Source organism: Pholis gunnellus (genome assembly GCF_910591455.1).
Source record: "Pholis gunnellus genome assembly, chromosome: 13".
In the NCBI taxonomy this organism is placed as follows: domain Eukaryota; kingdom Metazoa; phylum Chordata; class Actinopteri; order Perciformes; family Pholidae; genus Pholis; species Pholis gunnellus.
The window spans coordinates 5874299-5896920 of record NC_136540.1 but is presented as its reverse complement, the minus strand read 5'-3'; the positions used below and the strand labels follow the sequence as shown (position 1 = coordinate 5896920).

At 43.8% G+C, this 22622-nt stretch overlaps 2 protein-coding genes across 3 annotated transcripts; both read right to left on the bottom strand.

The window, feature by feature from the left end:
- Nucleotides 1-167: 167 nt before the first annotated feature.
- taf1 (TAF1 RNA polymerase II, TATA box binding protein (TBP)-associated factor) lies at nt 168-15249 on the bottom strand. The gene is made up of 40 exons (XM_079171824.1): nt 14939-15249; nt 14455-14569; nt 14159-14282; nt 13948-14064; nt 13528-13656; nt 13020-13261; nt 12687-12902; nt 12337-12579; nt 12023-12257; nt 11811-11918; nt 11532-11699; nt 11202-11329; nt 10775-10882; nt 10449-10622; nt 10161-10334; nt 9876-9980; nt 9558-9758; nt 9326-9467; nt 8778-8908; nt 8124-8204; nt 7879-8028; nt 7664-7783; nt 7323-7498; nt 6999-7231; nt 6697-6904; nt 6417-6588; nt 6021-6232; nt 5799-5907; nt 5609-5707; nt 5334-5511; nt 5133-5200; nt 4889-5011; nt 4681-4773; nt 4497-4581; nt 4328-4395; nt 3992-4108; nt 3201-3299; nt 2545-2749; nt 2101-2272; nt 168-1271 (listed from the first exon to the last, which is right to left on the bottom strand). The coding sequence occupies exons 2-40, from the start codon at nt 14566-14568 to the stop codon at nt 1046-1048; spliced, it is 5853 nt and encodes a 1950-aa protein (XP_079027950.1). The 5' UTR covers nt 14569; nt 14939-15249; the 3' UTR covers nt 168-1045.
- A 672-nt stretch (nt 15250-15921) lies between these two features.
- On the bottom strand, nt 15922-21495 carry fam76b (family with sequence similarity 76 member B). 2 transcript variants are annotated; one of them, XM_079170996.1, is made up of 10 exons: nt 21000-21495; nt 19989-20053; nt 19813-19867; nt 19502-19657; nt 19238-19413; nt 19074-19124; nt 18845-18922; nt 18432-18570; nt 18214-18315; nt 15922-17090 (listed from the first exon to the last, which is right to left on the bottom strand). In XM_079170996.1, exons 1-10 carry the CDS (start codon nt 21084-21086, stop codon nt 17001-17003), a joined length of 999 nt encoding a protein of 332 aa, XP_079027122.1. In that variant the 5' UTR covers nt 21087-21495; the 3' UTR covers nt 15922-17000. The 2 variants fall into 2 exon arrangements, with proteins under 2 accessions (XP_079027122.1, XP_079027123.1); XM_079170997.1 differs by having other exon boundaries at nt 18432-18567.
- Nucleotides 21496-22622: the final 1127 nt, after the last annotated feature.

Below are 22622 nucleotides of genomic sequence, written 5' to 3'. Positions count from 1 at the left end.
ATTCAGTGATCCATAAATCTACTTTAAACTGATGAAAACACTAGAAAAGAAACATCTGATTATCCTACACTTACCGTTTGCTATTAGTTTACAAGAAAGTGATGATAATCAGCACAAGAAAAGCTCGAGTGAACCCAATAACATTACTGATGGCTCCATTCAGTTCAAGAGTCCCAGTGAGAAGAATTAATCTGCACTTATTTTCATAACAAATGAATAGTTTTAGCTTTGCTCGGTTTATATCAGTGTAAATATGTTTGGGTTTCGGACAGAAACATTGAAAAATAGTAAGTGATCGATTAATCAAGTCAAAACAATCCTTGGTTCAAGTCCAGTCCAGCATGCACCACAACAGGGCTCTGAAGTGGGTTCATCTAAGTGAAATGCAGCCACTCATTACGTTATTACGTACACCTGTGCTTATTCCTGTGATGCCATGTCAGAATATCTGGCATGATTTTCAACCACAAACCAAACTCAATAAAAATCCTAAATACCCAACCGAGTCATGTTTCAACCTCTAATCTTTAATCGTGGTTTGTTACCTCACCGGCACACAAAGCATCTGTTTCAATTTGCTTTCATGTTTTAATAAACTAATCTTCTCACCAGTGGTAAATCTCAACAGAGAAAGAAAAACATGTTTTATGATCTCTAACTATTTGATTTTATGTTGTTTTTTTTAAAGAAAGAGCTGTCTGTTATCATTCAGGGTGTTTATTCTATTTTCCAATCAGGAAGTGGGATAGGAAAAGCGGAGTTGCTGAACTACTTATGAGCGCAGGATATGCACGAGTTAAAACAGTACAAAACATCTGTACACATACTTCCATGTCAAAAAACATCACAGTACTTGATTCAACATATAAAAGGGAAACTGAGATTTACAATGTGCTGTGTGTCCATATACCGTAGGTACAACAGAGCTTTAACCTTCATTTACAAAATAACTATGTACAATATGTTTTCCTTTTCCATTTTTAAAACTGTGATTATTAACAATGTTTTCTTAATAGTGTGGATAAAGAAAAAAAAGAAAATTCAACTAGTTGTCAGAGTCCATGTCGCTGTCTCCCCCTATAGATCGGAATTCTTCGCTCTCCTCGTCTTCACTGAGCTGGACCTTGGAGAGAACAGCTGGGCCTCTCCTGCGGGCTTCATCTTCCTCATCTTCCTCCTCTTCCTCGCTGACGGCGTAGTCTTCTCCGTTTCCCATGCTAACGGGCTGCAACAACTGGCTCCGGCTCTCGGGCTCCTCGTAGCTGCCGTAACTGAGACAGAAGAGAGGGAAGTCAAACAGGAAGCCCGGATGCGTTTTAAGTTATAACATCAAACCCTGTTTTGGGCATTTTTAAGCAATAGCCATTCAATACATTTACATTCTATAATTAACTCTCTCTATAGTAGTTTTATTGTTCGTGGTGGAGTCTGGGATTCACACGCAAGATACAAATCACCTAGCTACACATTTGCGATTCATAGGAAACAATATTTGCAATCCAGCCTCACGGTTTGTGTTTTTAGCTCATTGATGTCAGCCTCATTGTTTACTGTTCCACTCTTAACGCCGTATTAAAGCTCCATCAAGTCACTGCTAATACAAACGGATTGTTCCCTACTGCTGAAATCTTCTTTCATACTCTCCAACCAGAGTTGGTGATTGTTGGAACAGTTGCGAGACTTCTATTTAGTTTCTGTTGAGTTTGAATGAATGATGTTCTCTGACGATCGGCGAGGCACCATTGCTGTTTCTGTCACTCTCTGGTGGCTTTGAGGAGACCATGTTGATTGTATGTTTTCTACGTCATCACATTTTAATAATTATCCAAATTCCTGTTGATTTTATTTATTATATTTTCACTTCGATGCAAAAATTAGCAGGTCCAACTGGGTGTCATGGTTCCATCACTGCCGATCGGAGCTGGGGCCGACAAATAACTAACCACTGCAGGGTCATTTGTCCCGGGTATAAATGCTGATAATAACCTTTCCCACTGAAGACAAAAGCCACATGTTAGTGGATGTTAATGTGTGTTTTTGTCTAGTGGGAAAGAAGCTTTATATTAATATATAGTATATTGGCTCCCGGGCCAGTTGTACCTGACGTTGCTGTCTTCCATGTGAGGCTCATCGGGCCCCTCCCCTTCATATGACATCATGCTCTCGTCTTGCTCCATGCCCATGCGGGCCGTCTCTTGCACCCTCTGTGGAGGTGCAGGTCGTACATCCAGTTCTCTGTCGGAGTCGCTCCCGCTCTCCGACAGTTGTATGGCTGGAGGGGACACACAACACAAAAGACTAATGGTTAACGTTTGCTCACTGTCAGTTCTATCACATAGAAAGAACATCAGATTTACACATTTTACAATGTTTTTGCCATTAAGTGAATGTTTGCAGCACACTAATGCTGTCATCTTATACTCTACATGCATGCATTCCTCTTATCATCAATCCTTTTGCTTATTTTTGGTATATATTGCTTCATTCTTATGTGTAGCTGTGAACATTTTCTGCAGCCGGCCGCGGCCCTGCAGCTGGACTTACAGGAGAAAGGGTTGTCGCCCTCCTCTTCACTGGCGTCGTCCTCTCCGTCAGACATGAGCAGGTCCTGGTACAGCACGCTGGCTTGGGGTGGGCGGTTAGATATTCCGTCCTCTTCCTCTTCCTCCTCCTCCTGGTCGTGCAGAGGCGGCAGCAACATGTCCTCCTCGTCATCTTCATCCTCTAGGTCTCCATCCGCGTCCTCTGCCTACAAAGACAGGACAGACAAGATTTGTCATAGTTAAATGAGTAAGAAGTACACGATACATAGAAATTACAAATAAAGAACAAACAAACAATAAAAAGAATTGTACAATCAAATAGTACAGGAGAATGTTTGAGAAGATAAAAAGGTGTGGAAAGATTTTACAACTGTTTCTTATAAAACAGTGTGAGGATTAAATAAATCCGTTAATTAAAAGAACACCCCACTTCAACGCAACCAGGCCATCCAACTAAAATCATGAAAACAGGGAGAATCGTAAGTGTGTGCTTAAAGTTTGTAAAATGAAAATGTTAGGCCACACAACGGCACGACCTGAAATTGGTCGTGCCGTTGTGTTCGCTAGCTGGTACGTTTTCATCTGTGCATAAATGCACAGCCGCAGTGACCTCACAATCATCTAATAATCTTTTTTTCATAAATCTGTCTTTCTTACAGGAGCAGGAGTTTTGGGTTTGCCATCATCATCCTCCTCCTCATAGCCTTCAATGTCCACATCTGACTCTTCCTCCCCGGGTCTTCTGCCGTGGCGACCCTGAGGGGCAGTACGATAAAAGTCTGACATCTCTTGCCAAAAGACAGAGCCACGAAGCAAAAATAACTACACTCACTTTTATGCTGTAATGTTATCTGTGATTGTCTGGTGTGAGGAACAACTTTAACAACAAAAGCCTGTGATCTAGCTGGGTGCTCTGAGGGTAGTTTGAGGAGAGGTGGCATGTGGTTGCGAGCCTTATTTCTGTCTCTCTCCGTACCTGCCCCCCTCTCTTCTCTGGAGCAACCACTAGAGGTCCCTCAGAGAAAAGGCTGCTGGTCTCTCTGGGCAGACTCCCTGAGGCCCCGCTGTCAAACAGATCAGCCGGCTGGCCAACGCCACACACAGAGCGGCGCACACAAAGGGAGAGACGGGACAAGACGGCAGGAACGAAGGAGAAAAACAGGGTGGGAGAAAAGAGACACTACGGTGAAGAAACTAGAGTATAAAGATGAAACGTGAAAGTCTGGAAAGGAGAGTTAGTGCAGAGAACGAGCGAAGGAATACAAGGGCTAAGGAGAACTACAAGGAGTGGAAAGGAGACTACGGCACGGAGAAACGTTCAGACTACCTGAAGTGGCACTTTACACATAGCTGGAGGCCGCAAGTCTTTTGTCGACGTAACAAGAAACCCAGGAAACCACCATTTACCAAGCAAGTAAAACAAAACTGGGCCCTGAATGCTCTCCTACCTGCGGCGTGTACGGCCCCGGAGTCATTGGGTCCAGACACTCCAAGTCTGCTGCATCTAGAGCTGCCTCTTTAGCAGTAGAGATGTCCTTCTCCAGCTGGGTCAAGTGCTCATCATACTGGAGGCACAGAAACAGGCGATAAAAGATGTACAGGAATAACTATTTTCTAAGTACGACACTGTGATGTAGGATTCTACACTATGCCTATATTGAATATCATTTAATTATTTTCTACAATAATAGGGTGTGTGTGAAAAACAGGAGGGTAAACTATTCATTAGAGGGGAAAAGGTTTATTATAAATCTACATTTTAAAAAGGCAAAGACTCAACATACCTCTGCTAAGGTTTGCTTGCACACATTGACAATATCCAGGGCCGTCTTGGTGTACGGACTTTCTGCGCCTGTGGAGGACACGCAGAGAGATGTGTGAGTAATGGTGCTTCAAACTACATCTTAACCGAACTAGTGACGGTCACAATAACAGCGACGTTAACACAATTACCATTGTACTTGATGCTGTTGGCGTGGATGTAACTGACGTCTGTTAGGAACACATCTCGGTTCTGGTATTTGTGTTTGGAGATGTACTGTTGAACCATGAAATAAAAACAAAAAGAAGCTCAGTTTCTGTAAAGTATTGCTGATATTCAAAATATCAAATGGAGGATAGTTTGTATGACTCTCACCTTGCGAATGCTCTCAAGATCCATGGGGCATACGATCACCTTGTAATAATCGGGCACAAACTTCTTGTTGACGGGATGGTGAAACGGCCATGACTGTAGTGAGGGGGAGGAGTTAAGGGATGAGATCGTTGCGTTTTCCTGCATGTGAACTGATCGGCGCTCCCATATTGACGAGGGTAAGAAAAAATGACAAGCGGGTGTGACTCACATCGGGAACTACCATCATTTTCTGGGTCACAATGTTGTCGAGGATGAAGGAGAAGGCCACCTGATCGTCATCATCCAGCAAGGGGTTGATGGCTTTCTCCAGCCTCACCAGCCTGTCTTCCTTCTGCACACACACACACACACACACACACACACACACACACACAGAGGTTTAATAGTGAATAGGCAAATTGGCAAAAAGGGGCAGGAAGATGATTAAATAGGACAAAATATTTAACACTCACCTCTTTCAGTTTAGCATCACACAGGTCCAGCATGGACTGCGCTACCTGTGTTATTGGATGTTTTGCCCCTAATGCAACAAACACAGAGAGCCGCCTTGTAACACTTTGACGTGGGTTTAAATTGAAAGTCTAACTGAAACCACAGTAAGACTTAAGTCTGTTTTTTCGAGAGAGGAGGTTAAACACGTTCGTATAACTCACCATTGTAGGTGGCGCTGTTTTTGACGATAACTTCCACGGCTTCGCGGAACTCGTCCCTTGATGGGTACATCCGCTTACGTACGTTCTCCCTCAGCGTCTGCAGGTCCATGGGCCGCGTGATGATCTTGTAGTAGTCCTTCACAACCTTGGCATTCACTGGTGTGTGGAACGGATACGTCTACAAAGAAGAGGCAGAAGAAGTAAAGAAATGAGGCAGTAAAGAAGGTGACTGGAAACAATGAAACGTTGTGGAGGCGGGTGCCAGCAGATCTTACGTTGGGGTGATCCCGCATGTCATTGATGATGCTCTCCAGCACGGAGGACAATGTCACCATGGGGTCCGTGCGCCTGCGGTGGATGGCCTTGTGTGGTTTCTGTGAATGTTACGAAGCAAAAGCAGAAGGATCAGCTAAAGGCACGCTCAGTACAAGTATGTTTTAAGAGAATCTGTGCAACATTGCATACATTGAGGTAGTCGCAGTGCACAGCGTTGCCCACGCGTCTCTTCTTCTTTGGTGGGAGCTGTTGCTTGGGGAACTTGAGCACTAAAGATTTTCGCCGCACCTCATCAGCACTGCAGGAGAGAAGAAATGTCAGGAACTGCAGTGGGTGGAGGCTACAGATCATTCATTTAGAAGCACCGTCTCTTGCTGCCCGTGGACCCAAATTTAGAAAATGATCAGTTACCTCTCAATGAGCTGCTTGCCCAGCACGATCTTGGTGCCCTCCACCTTGATCAGTTCCTCGTTGTCGTTGTGGATGACGGTCTTTTCCAGCTCCTCCTCCTGCTCCTCTGTCATAGCAACCGGGTTAGAAGGCGGGGCGTTGGTCTGATAGTACAGCGGGCAGAACTTGTTGGTTCTCATGTGTCCGATGGCTCCACATGCGCCGCACTTTAACTAGGAAAAGACATTAAGGAACACGACAATTAATCTGCATGTGGTGTACGATAGTAATACTGAAAGAAGAACGTACACATTATCTACACCAATGGAAAGCCACTGGTTTGCATTTAGCTGGGTACCAAATACCTGCTGAGGAAAAGGAAAGTGAAAGAGAGGAGACATGAATCGGTGAGCTTACTTTAACCTTGAGGTCTGGTCTCTCCTTCACCTTCTTGGCCTTCTTCTCCGGGGGTCCCTTGATCTTGTCTTTCTCTTGGTTTCTCTTTAGCCTCCTCAGCTGCTCCTGAATACGCCGGCGCTCCTTCCTCATCTCTTCTCTGTGCTGCTCGTCGAAGAGGGCAAACTTTCGTCTGCAACCGCAACGATACACATGACAGACTTGTTTAACATTCGCTGGTTCAGTTGTGACGATGGCAGTGGCCTAAATAAGGGTCATTTCTACGATTCGTGAGACCCACATGAATTCGTCATCCTTGGTGGTTCTGATCCTGGTGTAGGCGTCAATGACGGAAGCCTTGCGTACGGTCTCACATCGGACATATTCCTTGCCGTCCTCGTCCCTGAAGGTGCGATAGATCTTGAGACGCCGCCCTGTGGCCGCGGAGTTTAGGCTGGTGACTGAGGACGTGTCATCGTCCTTGTGGGAGCCGGTGGATAAGGAGCTGGCTGTAGAGCGAAGGGAAGTAAAGCTTACAGTTTAGAGACATTTTTTTCAACCTTGCAAAACCAAATCTTCTGACTTTCAGAAACGTAGACTCACACAAGCCTTTCCGCCGCTCCTTGCGTAGCTTATGGTCACGATCGCTCTCCTCGCCCATCAGCATCCTGTGCAGCTCTTTCCTCTCCTGCTCCTCCCTCTCTCGGGAAAGCTGGGAGCTGGTCTTCTTGTTCTGCAGCATGTTCTCGATGTTCTTCCCCATCTCCTCAAAGTCACTGTCCTCCGCTGAGCTGCTGTCCGTGTCGGTGGACAGCACCTCCGTCGACTCCAGCACTCTGTGACGAGGGGTGCGACAAGGAAAAGGAATTCAAGGTGCGCTCGGACAGAATCCCGAAGAACACATATAACCCTGAATAAGAGTCTCACTTGTTCTGCAGGTCAAAGATCCGCTGGCACTCTTCCTTGTAGCGCTCCTGGTGTTCCGCGACGGAGAAACGAGAGCCTCTGGCAAACTTGCTCATGGGTCCCTCGCCCGAGCGCGCCTGCTCCGTGGACATGGTTCTCACCACGTCAATCACCTCCCAGCGCGAGAGCTTCTTGATCTAACACACATACAGACGTGCAATGACTTTAACAAGCCTGAAAGGAAACACCCGAGCAGAGTTTTTGCAGGTTTTCCCAGTTGGAGTGAATAAAAGATAAGAGCATAGACAACAAAATGGTTATTGTAGACCACTAGGCTGTCCTTAACTCAGCCACGGTCTTACCTCTTCCTCTGGAACACCAAACTTGCGCAGCAGCTGCTTGGCATTCTTCAGCGAGAGTCTCCTCAGGTCGGCGTCCGTCCCCGTCACCGTCTTCTTGGCAGGCTGTGGCTCTTTGTCGTCCTGAAACACCGCACAGGATCAAAGTTTTCACCCTCTGTGCATTTACACAACGCAGAACATGGGGTGGCAAATGTTTTGCTTTTAGACAGTCAGACCTTCTGTTGCGTGGGCTTGTTGGGCACTTTGACGTAGGAGAAACCCTCTCCACAGCCCGTAGGATCCGCCACGCCTGTAACCTCCAACAGGCATTTCCCCTTCATGGCAGAAATGAAGGCTCTCGTTGTGTTCCAAGGAGCGGTCCGCACCTAAGATGTGTGACACGAGATAAGCATGGTGTAAATCCGAAAGGTCTTTCTCAAATCATACACACTTAACTTGATTATGAGGAGGCACATAATACCTCGTCGTCAATCTTCATTTGAAAGTCCTCTTCGTTCTCCTCCTCTGGAGCAAAGAAGGACTTCTCACCATATCCAGCATCCTAAAAAAGGTGTAAAATAACTTGTAGTGAAGCCATGCCAACAACAGTCACTTGTGTGTTGGTAGACCGGATGTTTTAAAGTGGGGTTGTATGAGCTACTTATCCATCGTCAGTGTATCACTAACAGAGGATGGACGTCGGTTTGCCTCCAGTTTGGAAAAGCAGACAGAACTACCAGCTCGGAAGAAAAGCGATGTACTGCTGACGACTACGATAACACAAACAAACTAACCGATCGAGGCAGCGGTAAACCAGCAACTACCGTGTTCTGCAGGTAAAACTACTGTAAAAGAGCTTTGAAGAGAACGCAGAGAGCGGCTTTAGTTCTCCGCCAGAAAGGGCTGAAACATGAAAAATATTTAAACAAAGTGTACACTTAAACTGCTATTGTTTTTTTTAGTGGTTACTGTATGCTGCTGCCCTGTCCACAGCAGTACATTACTTCCGTGCCAGTAAACTGACAACCATCTGCTGGAGGTAATATACTAACTATGCATGATTACCTGATACAACACCACTTCAAGTAATCCGAACTATCCCTTTCACCGTCTGAAGTTATTAAGATAATGTTACCTTGAGTCTCTGCTCTGCCACCAGCATGCTATAGTAAGCGCAGCACTGCTCTGGAGACACCATGGCCCTGATCTCCTCCTCTGTGGGCAATCTGAAGTCAGGCTTCAGCACCCACCAGTTAGAGTCCATACCTGGCACGAGGACGAGACACTGTTAACACATTTCCTCGTAATCTGCAACCTCTCGAACACAGCACGCAGTATCATAAGCAAAAATGGCAGAGTTTCCATGATAGGTATGTGTATGTTAGACATTGTAGAAAACCATGACTTGCTGATTGTAAATACTAAGCATTTGCACCCTGTGTCCTTATACTGTCCTTTAACTACATCTTACCTTCAGAGTAAACTCCATAGTTGGTGTAAAAAGCTCTTTTTCTGTCCACATTCCTGTCTGTCAATTCAAGGCACACACACTCCCGAGCTCATGCACAGTACACATCTGTATAACCTCAACATTGCCCTGATACAGCACACTGGGTTAGTCCAACAGAAGATGATGATCACTGAATGGTGGGCGCACAGGGTTAATGAATGAGCGCGGGCTACCTGTACGTTTGAAGTCCGCACAGAGTTTCAGCCGTTTCCTGATGCTGCTCTCAGAGTGCGAGGGAAAAGCTTTCTTTATATCCTCCATGCGGATTCTGCGGGGCCGGTCCTTGCTCTTCCAGAACAAGCGGTAAATGAACACCTGGAGGATACAGACGTGAAACTTCAGCATTTGCAACAACAGCAGCAGCAGCTCACGTCTCTGGGAGAGTTCAGGCAAATAAATATATACCTGTAGGAAGTCTCTGATGTGAGTGTTGGCTCGTTTGGAGTTGGGCCCTGGAACCTCGAATAAGGGGCACTGCTGACCAACGACGACCATGTCCACCAGCTCTCTAATGTAGAAGCCGTGTCGAGTTCGTAGAACCAAGAAATCCGTCTCTGGCATCTTGTGCAGGTAGATTGGAGCACGGAAGAGGTTGTTTTCAAATGCCTACAAGAAAAAAAAAAAAAGACATACCATCATATTGTTTGGCATGATGACAGAGCAGTGATGCTTCATACATTTACCTAATTTGAGTACTGAATATTTGAGTGGGAAGGTGCTGACCTGGAGCAGCTGTCCAGGATGAAGAGAGCCCAGGAAAGGGGACGTGTGGCAGTATACGGTCTCTCCATATTTACAGTCCGGTGCTCCGGGATCCTTTCCAGGTTTCTGAAGGACAAAGGAACGACGTCATTATGCATTTTAACAACTACTATCCAACAAAGTAGAAAATATGGAGTCCTTCAAAAAGAAGAAATGCCAAACAATTCTGCAAATGAATACGACGATCAAAATGTCTTGGCTGACAAAATGCAAAGTTACGAGTAGAAAACAAAAGGCTGCACTCACCCTTTTGTAGTAGTTTTTGATCTTCGTGGCCAAGCCAACTTGCATGATGAGAGGGGCGTATTCTTCACTGTACTCTGCCAGGATCAGATCTCCATCTTTACCCGTCAAGTCCTGCGGGGTTCTCATGAAGAACATGTCTCCTCCTCCTGACGCTTGCCGCTCCTGCTCTCGCATCTATACAAAAAAAACATACGCACTCGATAATTCACTCACGTACAAAAATTGCTAAAACTCTAAATGTGAATGTTGATAGAGTAGTAGTGCTTGTGTTGAACAGGGCTGCTCCACCTTGGCCTTCTTCTTAATGTGTTTGAGCAGTGGCTGGACCGCATGGGGACCTGGCTGAGCCAAAGCTCCAAATGAGTACTTCTTCAGAGTCGGCCGATGAAACTGCCGCAATTTCATGGGCCCCATGTGAGTGGGGAAGAAGGGCTGCCTCAGCTCCAGCGCCGGGATGGAGTGCTGTTAAAGACACAAAATGTACATCTCAGCTGTTTTGAGCTTATTTCACAGGTTATGAGTCTACTTTATATGATACTCAGTAGAAAAAACGATTTAAAGCAGATCCATGTTGCTCATGTCCAGTGGGCTTTATCTGTATTTTTGCTGCTTACCTGAATGATGTTGCCGCCGAACGTCCCCCTCAGGCCCTGCTGTTTAGGATAGTAGAACTCATCATTGGAGAGGTTCCAGGGGTCCTTCACTTCAGGCTGCGACATGTTCTGAGATGAGAGAAACCACATTGCCCACTAAAAGTAACGTCCTTTAAACCTTTACTATTTTTTACTGAAACGTGAGAAGACCATTGTCCTTACAGCTTAGAAATAAATGGCACTTTACAAGAAATTTGCAGCCTCAGTTGCAAGTATTCTGTCACTTTCATTTCATCATTTTATCCTTAATTATGTAGCCTTGAGCTTTCTTATTTTACCATTTTTCTGTTTCAAATGACTCGCATCTCCACTGTAGAGGCAGACCGGGTAATCTTCCATTTCACATTATCAAATGTGCGCCTTTGCGTGCCCTGAAGAGGCAGCTTACCTGCTGCGGCTCATCTTTTATCACCCCGGTCTTCCCCAGCAGGATGCGGCTCTTTTTGATTGCCGTTTCCTTCTTATTCTCTTTTGACGGGGAGTGGGAAGTCATCTCCTCCTTTTCATTCGGGATTTCTACAAGAGACAGCCGTTTGTCAACAATAAGCAGACCATCTGCCTCAGTGCACCGGTTTACAGGATTTACTGACAAAGTAATAGTGGATGCTCTATTAAGATGATATAAATTACACACTTAAGTCACATAAATGCATATAACAGATGTTTCTACTTGTTATTGTGATTATGAAGCCTAATCGGACGGGAATTCTGAATATACCGAGGATGATATTTTCATCATTGGGATCCAGTGTAAGAACAGGTGGCATGAGCATGCGATCCATCTCCTGGTCATCCCAGATAATGTTGTCTTCCCAGCGTCCGTACACCAACTCCTCGTTGTCAATTGGGAAGATGGAGAACCACGGACAGTCTTCTTCATGATAGGCTGCGGAGGAACGAGAACGAATGAGGACAACGGAGAAAATGAGTGGTTAGCCTGAGATTAAAACGGTCTGGGGAATCTCTTATTTGTATTGTGACCTAAAAATGCACCCACCTTGATTATCGTGGATGTTTTTTTCCCGCTTAGAGCCAGAGATTGACGAAATTTTGGGCATGGGTGGAGGCGGAGGCGGCACCAACTGAGAATTACTTCTTGTGAGACCTGTCAAATTAAATATACTATTATATTGCTTTAACACACATGAAATATTACAGCCTTTGCGTCACACGCAAGAGTTACTTCTGTATTTTTTGTGTGTGTCTTACCCTGCTGTGCATTGTAAGCATTAGCATTGCGGGTCATGCTGGAGGGCAGCCATCCTGCTAGGCTGGCTCTCTGAGTCTTTGTGCCCTTGTGTTTGACGTCCTCCCCGTTCCAGATAATATCGTCCTCCCATTTCAGCTGCGTGACCATCAGGAAGAGCTCATTCTCAAGGGCTGATCGTTCCTTATCTCCATCATCACTGTCTTCATTGTCGTCGTCGTCCATCCGCCTCGGAAACTAGAGATATATCACACACAATATAAGTAAAACAGCAAGTATAATTTTCATGTTAAGGCTGCAGACATCCACTGCGTACCTCATGAGCAGCATCTGTTCTTTCTTTAGGCCTGTCCTGCTGCTGAGGCTCACTGGTCTGCTCTTCTTTCAGCTTGAAGCCGTAGTTGAAGTTGCTTCCATCCTCGGAGACGCCGATCATGTCGTACCAGAGCTGCGCTGGACCGTACCTCCATTCTGCTACTTTAGGTCGAGACTCTGCCTCCTTGTCCCCGTCGCCGCACGTTTGTGAGAACTTGGATTCTACTGGAGCCATCATAGTTATCTGGGCGGTGGAACAAAAAAGCATGTTCAGTGCCGGATACAGTGATAACTTGCCAGGTACCAGCTGACATTAGCGCATTCAATACCCCGCAACACTGGACGTTTTACCTCATCATCGGAGAGACACTGCTCTGGGGGAGGAGGGGGTGCATACTCATAAAGCCATCCGGACTTCTGCTCCTGGCTTTGCTCGGTTGGCTCTCCCTCTGGAGGAGGTGTCCCCGGCTGATGGTCGCGGTGCTTCCGCTTCTTCTTCCTGCGGGCACTCCTCCAAACGGACGGCATGTTCTTTCCGGGACCGAACAGCCGTAAGAATCGAAGCACCTGGTAGTACATCCGACAGACAGCGGGTGTCAGTGAACACAAATTATGATGATAAAATACACTTTTAGGATGTGTAATGATGAATCTCAGTAGACAGTGGCTGTAAAGACGCTTTACCCTTCCAGGCCTGAACTCTGGGAAGAGCTCTGTAACACCTGGCAGTGCTTTGGCAGCATCTTTCTCCATGATGCCAGCAAGAGGGAGGTTGAGCATATCTGGGGGGCCTCCAGCCCCTAAGCCCTGGCAGGGACGGTCAGTTTCCGACTCGGAGTCTGAGGAGCTGCTGAAGTCAACCTTATCAGCCGTAGAGGATGGCGCGATGATGGAGGGCAGGATGATGCCATCACCCTCTTCCCCAACTGTGTGGAGAGATAGTGACAGGTCACAACAGCATCAGAGACCATCAAACTTCCCTTGAGATAAAAAAACTTTTGAACCTAATGTGAACTGCTATTTAGTTTACTATACGATCAAGTGCAGTATATTTTCTCCAGAGACAATCTAAAACTCACAATAACATGAACCTTTAGCAAATTCCCTTCCTTACAGACTCCAGAGTTGCAGCTTAAACCTCTGTGGAAGAAGACAAGCCACACACAACCATTATGAATGAACATGTCCTTACCGGTTGTGCTCTGAGCGGCCGGTTCCTCTTTCTTAGCAGCTGTAGGAAGACTTGGTGGTGGCGGAGGAGGCATAAGCTTTGAGTCAATATCCTCGCAGTCAGCGTCATAGTCATCCTCATCATCTAAGACTAAAGAATTTGAAAATATGTTTAATTTAATAGTCCAACAACACTTTGAAATCCTTTGTAGGGTTGAATGAAAATTGAGGTAAAATCAATATGGTGGAAAAAATAACCTCAAGTGAAAAGAGGTGAAATTGGTCAAATTTCGGTTTCTTTTCTGGTATTATAGAAAATACGGATGACATCAATTGTATTCATCTTAAGAAAAAATGTAAGTAAAGAAATAAAAAATATACTTTTTACTTGAGTCTAACAATCAAACAGTAATATGACTCTAAGGCTCTCTTAGTTGATCACCTGTGTTCCTGCTGGGCTGCAGAGACCCCATGGCCTGACGGTACTTCTTTGTCTCATCCTCAGCCACCTCATTGATGTCAGAATAATCAACGGCATCTTCTGTACTTTTTACCCAACCTGGAAGAGGAGAAATGTTGAAAATGTCATTACATCCTGTTCCTGGCTAAATTAATAATAATAATAAAAGTTCATTTATAAAAGTTAAACCAACCATCTGCGTCCACGTTAACAGTATCTCTGCTTTCCTCCGGATCATCCTCATCATTGGCAGTGATCTCTGTAATAAGTGAGCCCAGGCCCAGTGAGCCCAAACCAGCCAAATGCTTTTTGGACTCCTGGGCGAGGAGAAACACAACAGAAAGTTGCAATAAGCAGTACAAAAAATATACTACGATCTAAAAGTTAATAATGAAAATGATACATTATATAAAATGTGCACCATTCATTTAATAAACTTAGTTCAAACGATATGCTGTTTATTGAAGTAGAAATCCTTGAAACACCCACACTGTCCAGAACACTGTCATCCTCCAGCTGTCCATCTTCGTTGATGTTTCCAAAGAGGAAGCCAGTCAGAGAGAAAGGCCGATCTTGGTCCTCGTCACTGTCCGAGTCCGACATACTAAATGAACAATAAGGGAGATGCATATCTTTTGACTGATTTTGACATGTATTTGTAAACATCTACGTCTTTAATATGCGCAACTGACGTGCTGCGACGTCGCACATACACATGTCTATTTGTTTTCTTTTCAGAAGGCGTATGTCAATCATGCTCTTATTGTAATACTTGTGATGATGCTATGCTTAATACAATAAATAACAAACAAAGTGCTTAACTTCCAATTGTGCGCAGAAGCTTTGCATTAGACTAACCTGATGCTACATTCAAGTAACGTTACAACGTTAGTTAGCTGCGCTCGTTAACGTTAGCTATATCGCTAGCAATATGATGAAAACAAAATATTGGAAATGCCATATATGCACTTACCTCTCGTTGCCTAACTTCAGATTTGGTGAAATTAGGTTTCGGCCAGCTTGCTGTATCTGGTGAATGCTACAAGCTAACAGTAGGCTAGCTAATGTTAGCTGGACAAAATAACTTGCAACGTAGCTAACAGGTTAGCGTTAACTAACTCATATCTATGTGAAGATCATTTCCACGTGTGCCTGTATCATCAATGTGAGGTAAAAAAAAATCACAAAAATACATTTAATTCAGTCTTTGCACAGCCAGCTTCAGTAAAAAACTTTTGTTTGTATTTGTGGAACAGGCACCGCCAACTAAGCTAGCTAGCGGAACGACCTAGTCACCCGGATGTACAGGGTGAGGCGTTCAGGCACCCCCTGTAAGGTGGTTAACTGTTGTTTGGCAAAATGAAGCGGAATCTTCATAATCTAGAAATAATTGTTTGGCAGTAGCTATGCAAGTATGCATAACAGAGCGCGGGTGCCTTTCTATGGGACTGTTAAATCGTAGTGGATTGAATTATATCGTATTGTTACTCATCGTCCTTTAAAACAGTCAACGTTATATTTTACCCTACCATCATTACTGCTGGATGCCATCCTTTTATTTGCAAACCGTTCATGTTCAATGTTGCGTGCATTGTTCAAATGAATAGACACATTATTTTTCTTATTCTGGCCTCCTTTTGTTTGGGCTTCTATTATGGAGCCTGTACGTGTCTCAGTACTTGCTTCATCCCATCCACTCCAGTTCCCCTTGGTCAGCAGGCTTAAGTATAAATCCCAAAATGTACACTCTTCAAACAAACATCATTCACATGACAGGATGGATTGTAAAATACCAATAATGTAAAGTGCAATACGTAGTGGACAAGCTTTAGTGGTAAAACAGGCTAAAACATATTTTACCTCACAGATGATGTCATCAGTTCTCCAAATTAGGTCTTGGGAACCTAAATTACTTTTTAAAAGTTAAACACTATTATGGTAAAAAAACAACACAGAAACAGTTTAGCCAGTTTAATAGGTTTAAAACACTTGGTTTGGAAAAAGTACAAAAGTGATCCTGGACGCCACAGTATGAAACCAGCCCAATAATGCAAGTTGATAGGTGTGTTCCTTTAAAAAGCATCTTCTACAGACATGTTAATTTCAACTGGCCTTACCATACACATACTGTACTCACTAAAACAGATACAAGCAATAGTTTAAATACAATGGCTGACCCCAGTAATACATTTACAAGTGATTCTTAAAAAACTAATAAAAGGGAGAGGGGGGGGAACAAAAAGAAGTCTGACCACAATGCCACCCGGTGTCTGGCAGTAAAATCATGCATGTATTACAATCGTTCCACTAAAGAGAAACAGCAAAGCACTACAGCTGTCACACAGTGAGAAAGAGGGCAGCCAAGAGGTGTCTCTCCGTCAGACAGACTTTTTAAGTGTTCATTGGTTGTTTTATGAATCGGTACTGAGAGGGGGGTGTCTACTGTTGAGCAGCAGCTCAGTGGTCACCCTTCCCAAGTTTGCATACATTGTAAAGTTTCGCAGCGTCTCCATTAAGGAGAACTTATTTTTTTTCTTCCATGATCACATAAATTTAGAAAAATATAACTAATTGCTATTGAAGAGAAAAAACCCTAAAATGTGGGATATTCTCCGAGTATGTTGTGAGGAAATAAAAAAGCTAAGAAATACAGTTGAATAAATAAATTGCATTACATCCATAAAAAGTAAGTGGATACATTTGAGTTGACAGAATGCTTTCCACATATGCACACCATGCTTTTTTTTGTTTTGGCCCGGCAGTGTTAAAAACGAGGGCTCCGTCCTCCACTCCACTCCAAAGTCACATCCTATGAGCCAGTGGAAAAGTCGCCATAAAATATCTAAAATATGCTGACATTTAGAGACGGGGTTCTTTCAGTTTCAACAATTGACCTCCATGTGCAGCATGGTCGCTGGCTTTACCAGTTAAGAAGTTATCGATGTTAATGGCAATGAGGAAACACAGGCGGGAGACTTTCACAGTGTTACAACAATGAAGCCGCTCTGTGCCGTTACCCGTCGGTCGGCCTATTGTTAGGGCAACAGCAGAGAACTCCCCGTCCGGTCAAACTTCTTTCCTTTGGAGAGGGCTGCCACTTGTTTCATCAACTCCCTGTTCTTGCCCTGTGGAAACAAACAACAGGGTGTTAGTATCTTTTTAACCACCTTAGTGGAGGCATTTGGGAATTCACAAGCATTTAATATTATGACTTATGTCCTCATCATTCGTCTGGTGCTACACGCTAAAAGGGTTTTGCTACCTTCAACTGTTTGGACTGTCCCGATAAAAACACCTTTGGTGCATCAAACACGTCAGCAGTCGGAGTCACACTTGTAAAACAGCAACCATAACAAAATAACACCACCACCACCACCAGAGCTCGACAGGAAATGGCGCAACTGCAGATCGTATCCATAACAACAGACACACTTATGCAACAAGTGAATCATCCCCGGCACATATATGACACACAGGCACGACATGGGTCTGATTAGCAATTCATTCCCAATAGTGATCGCTATTTAACCCGGTGCATTGCACACCCAGACATGACATCACGTGGTCATTTCTGAATAAATCACAGACAACAGATGAGATCAGCATGCAGTGTTTCTCCAACATGCCCTCCATGTAATGTCTATATATGTATATATATATATGCCTATAAACTAAAATGCTATTGTATGAAAGTATTTAGATTGAACTTGTGTGCAGGACAAACTGATGTTTGATAGCTTCTAACAATATTGCTGCTAACAGACTGGTTGGCAAAATGACAAAGAATGTGGTGTGTACTCCCACGCGTTGTTCTGTCGAGTACATGCGAGATGCTTTTACATTTCCAATAGTGATGTTTTGATATCCAAATAATACGAATAAAATAGGGGTTTAAGAACAAATGAAAGACGTACTTGAAACAATAATAACCTCGGGAATGGAAATTTAGGTGGGACTGGTTTTGCTTGGTTATTTCTACTTGGCTTTCAGAGGGAGATAAATAAAGCCGGTACCTGAAACTGATGAGATTTAATGGACAGGACTAAAATACAAGACAGTGAGGATTATATCATATTATTATATTATCACACCTCCTTGGAGCCTGCACATCAGAACATTGGGACTCTGTAAACCTCTTCAAACCCATATGACCTCTTTAGATGGAAAACAATAAGCATAAAAACAAGTATAAAGTATATATAAATATATTTCTGAGTGAGTGTTTTTGTGACAGTGATAGTTTCCCACCTGTTGGTGCTCCATAGACTCTTTGTGCGATTTCTCCATTTGGTTCATCTTGACTCTCATGTTGGATTCCTGGTACTGAAAGTCTGCTTTGATCTCTGTGAGCTGGAGGGGAATTTAATAATCGACACATGAACCAAAAATAAATTAAAAAAAGCACTCAGCAGTGATGCGACTTTGGGCTCATTGGCGCAGGAGGTCGGGCGAGGCTGATGACCTACCTTTCGCTCCTTCTCGAGAATGGTTTGATCCCTTTGCTGCAGAAGTCTCTTCATCGACATCACTTCCTCTTTCAGCTGGCTGATGAGAATGAAGTTATCGGTTCCTCCAGAATCCATCGACTGGGTGATGGAACTGCTACTGGGAGAAAGGAAAGAGCATGAGGCCAGTACCGGCATAAGTGGTTAACACGTGGAAGGAAAAACATAGGCAGGATGTTGTTGTTTTTTTAGACAAGCCTTTCTTTTAGGCGACTAAAACACATTTCGCTGCTTCTCCCGTCCACAACAGTACATTGCTTTGCTTCGACGAACATCTACTGAAGGCAATACACCGACTATGTACAAGTACTTCATAAAACCCCACTTTGAATCCCTTTCATGCTTTCCCCAAACAATTACAACACTTGTCATACCTGTCCCCGTTGGATGGCTTCATCTCCAGCTTTGGTTTCTTCTTTGGAGTCTCCTTCTGGATTGAAGACGATTTATGGCTGCAAAGAAAATCAAAATGACAATGTACAACTTGGGCCTAAAAACTACATCAATACATCGTTTTCAATATATATATATATATATATATATATATATATATATATATATATATATATATATGCGCAGTTCAAATGAGAAGGAAAGTTTCACCTCTGCTTCCACAGTCCCTGCTCCTGCTCAGGACTCAAACTGCCACTCAGTCTGCAAAAGATAAGTTAGCCGTCAGTTGGCCGGACCCAATTTAACCATGTAGTGGCAGAAACCACACTTAAGTTGTTTCACTGTCCTCAACAGTTACACAACAGAGGACGTACTTGTGATGAGAGCTGCTGTGTCTGTGTTGGTGGTGATGGTGAGGTCTGGAGTGGTGGTCTTTCTCGTTCAGGGATGAGGAGTTGGAGGAGCCGAAGCCCTTCCTCTGCTCCTTGGTCTTCTGCAGGACACGGCGGTAGGACAGAGTACAGAGCCAGCACAGCAGTTTCCCGTCCACCTGCGAGACAAGTAGGAGTCAGTAGTTTATAAGAAATTCTGTTACGCATTCACCGTCAAAGTAGACTGTAGGTATATAGGGTTTATACCTTTCTCCTGCCCTCCTCCTTACGGTCAAAAGCGCACTGCTGTTTGCACTGCTCACAGGTCTGTGGAGGTCCATATTTCTTCTCTGAGTTAGTACAACGCTGGCACTTTGTCCCGATAAAAGCTGCAATGATGTTACAGTACTGGCAGGGTTTGGGCTGTAAAGACGGACAAAAAAAAAAAAAAAAATGTTAAAAGTGTATTTACACATAACTGTAAAAAGAAGAAATAAAAGTACACTCAGTGCAACTAGATGAATAAAACTGGAGTTCAAGGCACTTAAGCAATCAAACTGGAGAAACCTGTTACTCACCGTTCCAAACTGTTTGACGTTCTGAGCACACTTCTTGCAGATTGTATTGGTTTTACTGTAAAGAATAAAACGTGGGGTTTTACGGCCCAAAGAAAATGCAAAAAAATGCAAAGACATTTAACTATTAACGCCACAAATAAGCACTGAAATTCATCACAAGGAGCACATTATCTCACCTTTCCTGCTGAAACTCAGATCTGCAGAATGTGCACTTCACTATTGGATGTGCGATGCGACACTCCTATGGAGACAAATCAAAGAAATGTTCTCGTGAGTGCGAAAATGAATCTGTGCAACAACAATGAGCACACCAGAAGACGAGACTGACGCAACTCGCTGCGGTTGGCAACACACCTTGACGTTTCTTAACATCTCTTGGCCACAACATCTGTGAAACTACCAACACCTGACTGCGTGGGCGCATACGAGAGGTGAAGACTAAAGTGTACTGTAAACGCAGTCAACCCAACACGTTATTGCAGTATGGGAACCGTTTACCAGAGCCATTGTTGGATAACTGTGGGTGGCTTTCTTACATAATAAAATAAAAAGAGAAATCAAAATAACTACTTTATAGTTTTCACACGTTGACTGTGTGCTTTAACTATCCAGCGCAAAGACAGGTTCTCTGAATAGTCAGGGAGGGGGGGGAACTACTTTAGTGCTTGAAGGAAGTGTACAAAGTGATAACACTGTCCATTGTTTCTAAAATAGTATGAATCAGTGCACGCAGTTAAGTAAAGAAAGGAGGGAACATTAGGCCACCACAACACATTCCTCTGACAGAAAAAAAAAAATGTCTGCGAGAGCAACAAGTATGTGTACACACAGACAGTAATTCCCACAAGTATAATTAATGAAATGCCCCGAGAATTAAAGTTCAGCAGGGAAAGATGAACTATGATGTTGTTATTACTCATTTCATATACAGGATTATCGCGGGGGGGGGGATGATCTAAACAAGATTACAGTCACTGCATTAGCGCTTCCAGGTTGGACGGATGTTACATAATCTGATCTCGCCCAACTTGTAACACCACCATCACACCAAAGTAGGAAATAACACTCGAGCAAACATCCACACTCGGGATTGTTGTTGTGTCTCGTTGGCGGTCATCCTCGATCACACACACACACACACACACACACACACACACATACATACATACACATACACACACTGGTACCTTGCACAGCTGCTGGCCCTGCGACAGCTCCTCGAAGGGGTACCGCTGGTTACACTTCGTACAGGCGTACAGAGCCGACGTTGCCATTCTCCCTCAACTGATGTCACCGAGGTAGAAGAGGTTAGCGGAGTCCAGCTGCAAACTGAACGGATTAACGGCGCTATTTCCTCTCAAGCCGTTCGCTAATTTAGCACTAGGAACACACACACACACACACACGGTGTTGGCGTCCAGTGTTAGCTAACGTTAGCTAGCGTAGAGCAACACAGAAGTAGCTTAGCTTGAGGCAGCAGGCGAAGAACAATAAACTCCAAATATTTGTGATCTTTCACCGCTCATACGTCATCCAACCAGACGAACTTCCGATCAATCATTAGTTATGCCGTCACACAAGCAACCCGTCCACACGTATCTGTCTATTTAAATTAAGTTTCCGCTGTTCTCGCCTAGAAAGGTATTTTCCTGTTTTCCTTCTCTCTTTTTTGTATCAACGCCGTCGTCGTCATGTAACCGGAAGAGGTCGGACGGCTCCAGCAGAAGAAGAAAGGAAACCTATCGCGACACAACATCCGTCCGCGGGATTCACAGTTTGAAATGCGCAGAGCCAATCACATGCCTGGATTCACCCGACACGCTCCACATAATGTTTGATCATGTCATTAATCAGAGCAGTTTATAACTAGTTTAATAGTAACATCAGGACTACAATAGCACTGGGCATCATTGTTATTATTATTCCATTGTGGAGATATATTTAAGTGTCAGTAATGTCAGGTTACATCATCTCAAATGGAAACCATCGCCACTCGTTGCCTGCTAATTATCAATTCTCGACTAAATGTTTGTAGATGGCTATGAACTGAACTCATCCCAGTGTAGTCAACCACGCTGCGACAGTGTGACAGTGAAGGTCCCGGGGCTCTAGAAAGTCCGGAGCTCTAGAGAGTCACAAGATAATCACAAGTCAGGCTCTGAAACAAACAATCAGTGAGACTCGCACAGGGGCTGTGCTGTCACACGTAACCGTTCATCCTGTACATGATGGATACATGTACTGTTCGTTCACAATCAGCCTTGTTGGCCATGTATGCATACACATACAAGGATTTTGTCTCCGTTTTTACCGTTGCTCTCAACGTACATACACAGAAATAAACAAAAACAAGGACAAAAACGTAGAACAAAGTTAGGCATAAACATTTAACTACTATGTATATAAATACAAATATACAGTATATATCTATGAACATAAAACACAATGCCAATGAAATGGAGATACAAGTGATAAAAATGATGCAGAGTGCAAGGGTGCTTGAATAAATATGGAATCTGTAAACAGGATACTTTATGTACATACGGTAGGTGGACTATATATAAACACGTATATATATATATATAATTTAGAATATATAGGTATCAGATTATTACAGTGTATGGCAGAGCATCTGTAAATATCAGTTTGACCCAACAAGATATCACAAACTATATGATATTCAGCATCATACTAACATATAGGTCATGTGTGACTCAGTGCTTATTCCAACTGATTAGATCTCACATTTCCATAAGCATTGTCAGAGTGAGGTTATTTGCGGGTTGAGTAGTTTCTATCAGGTCCAATTG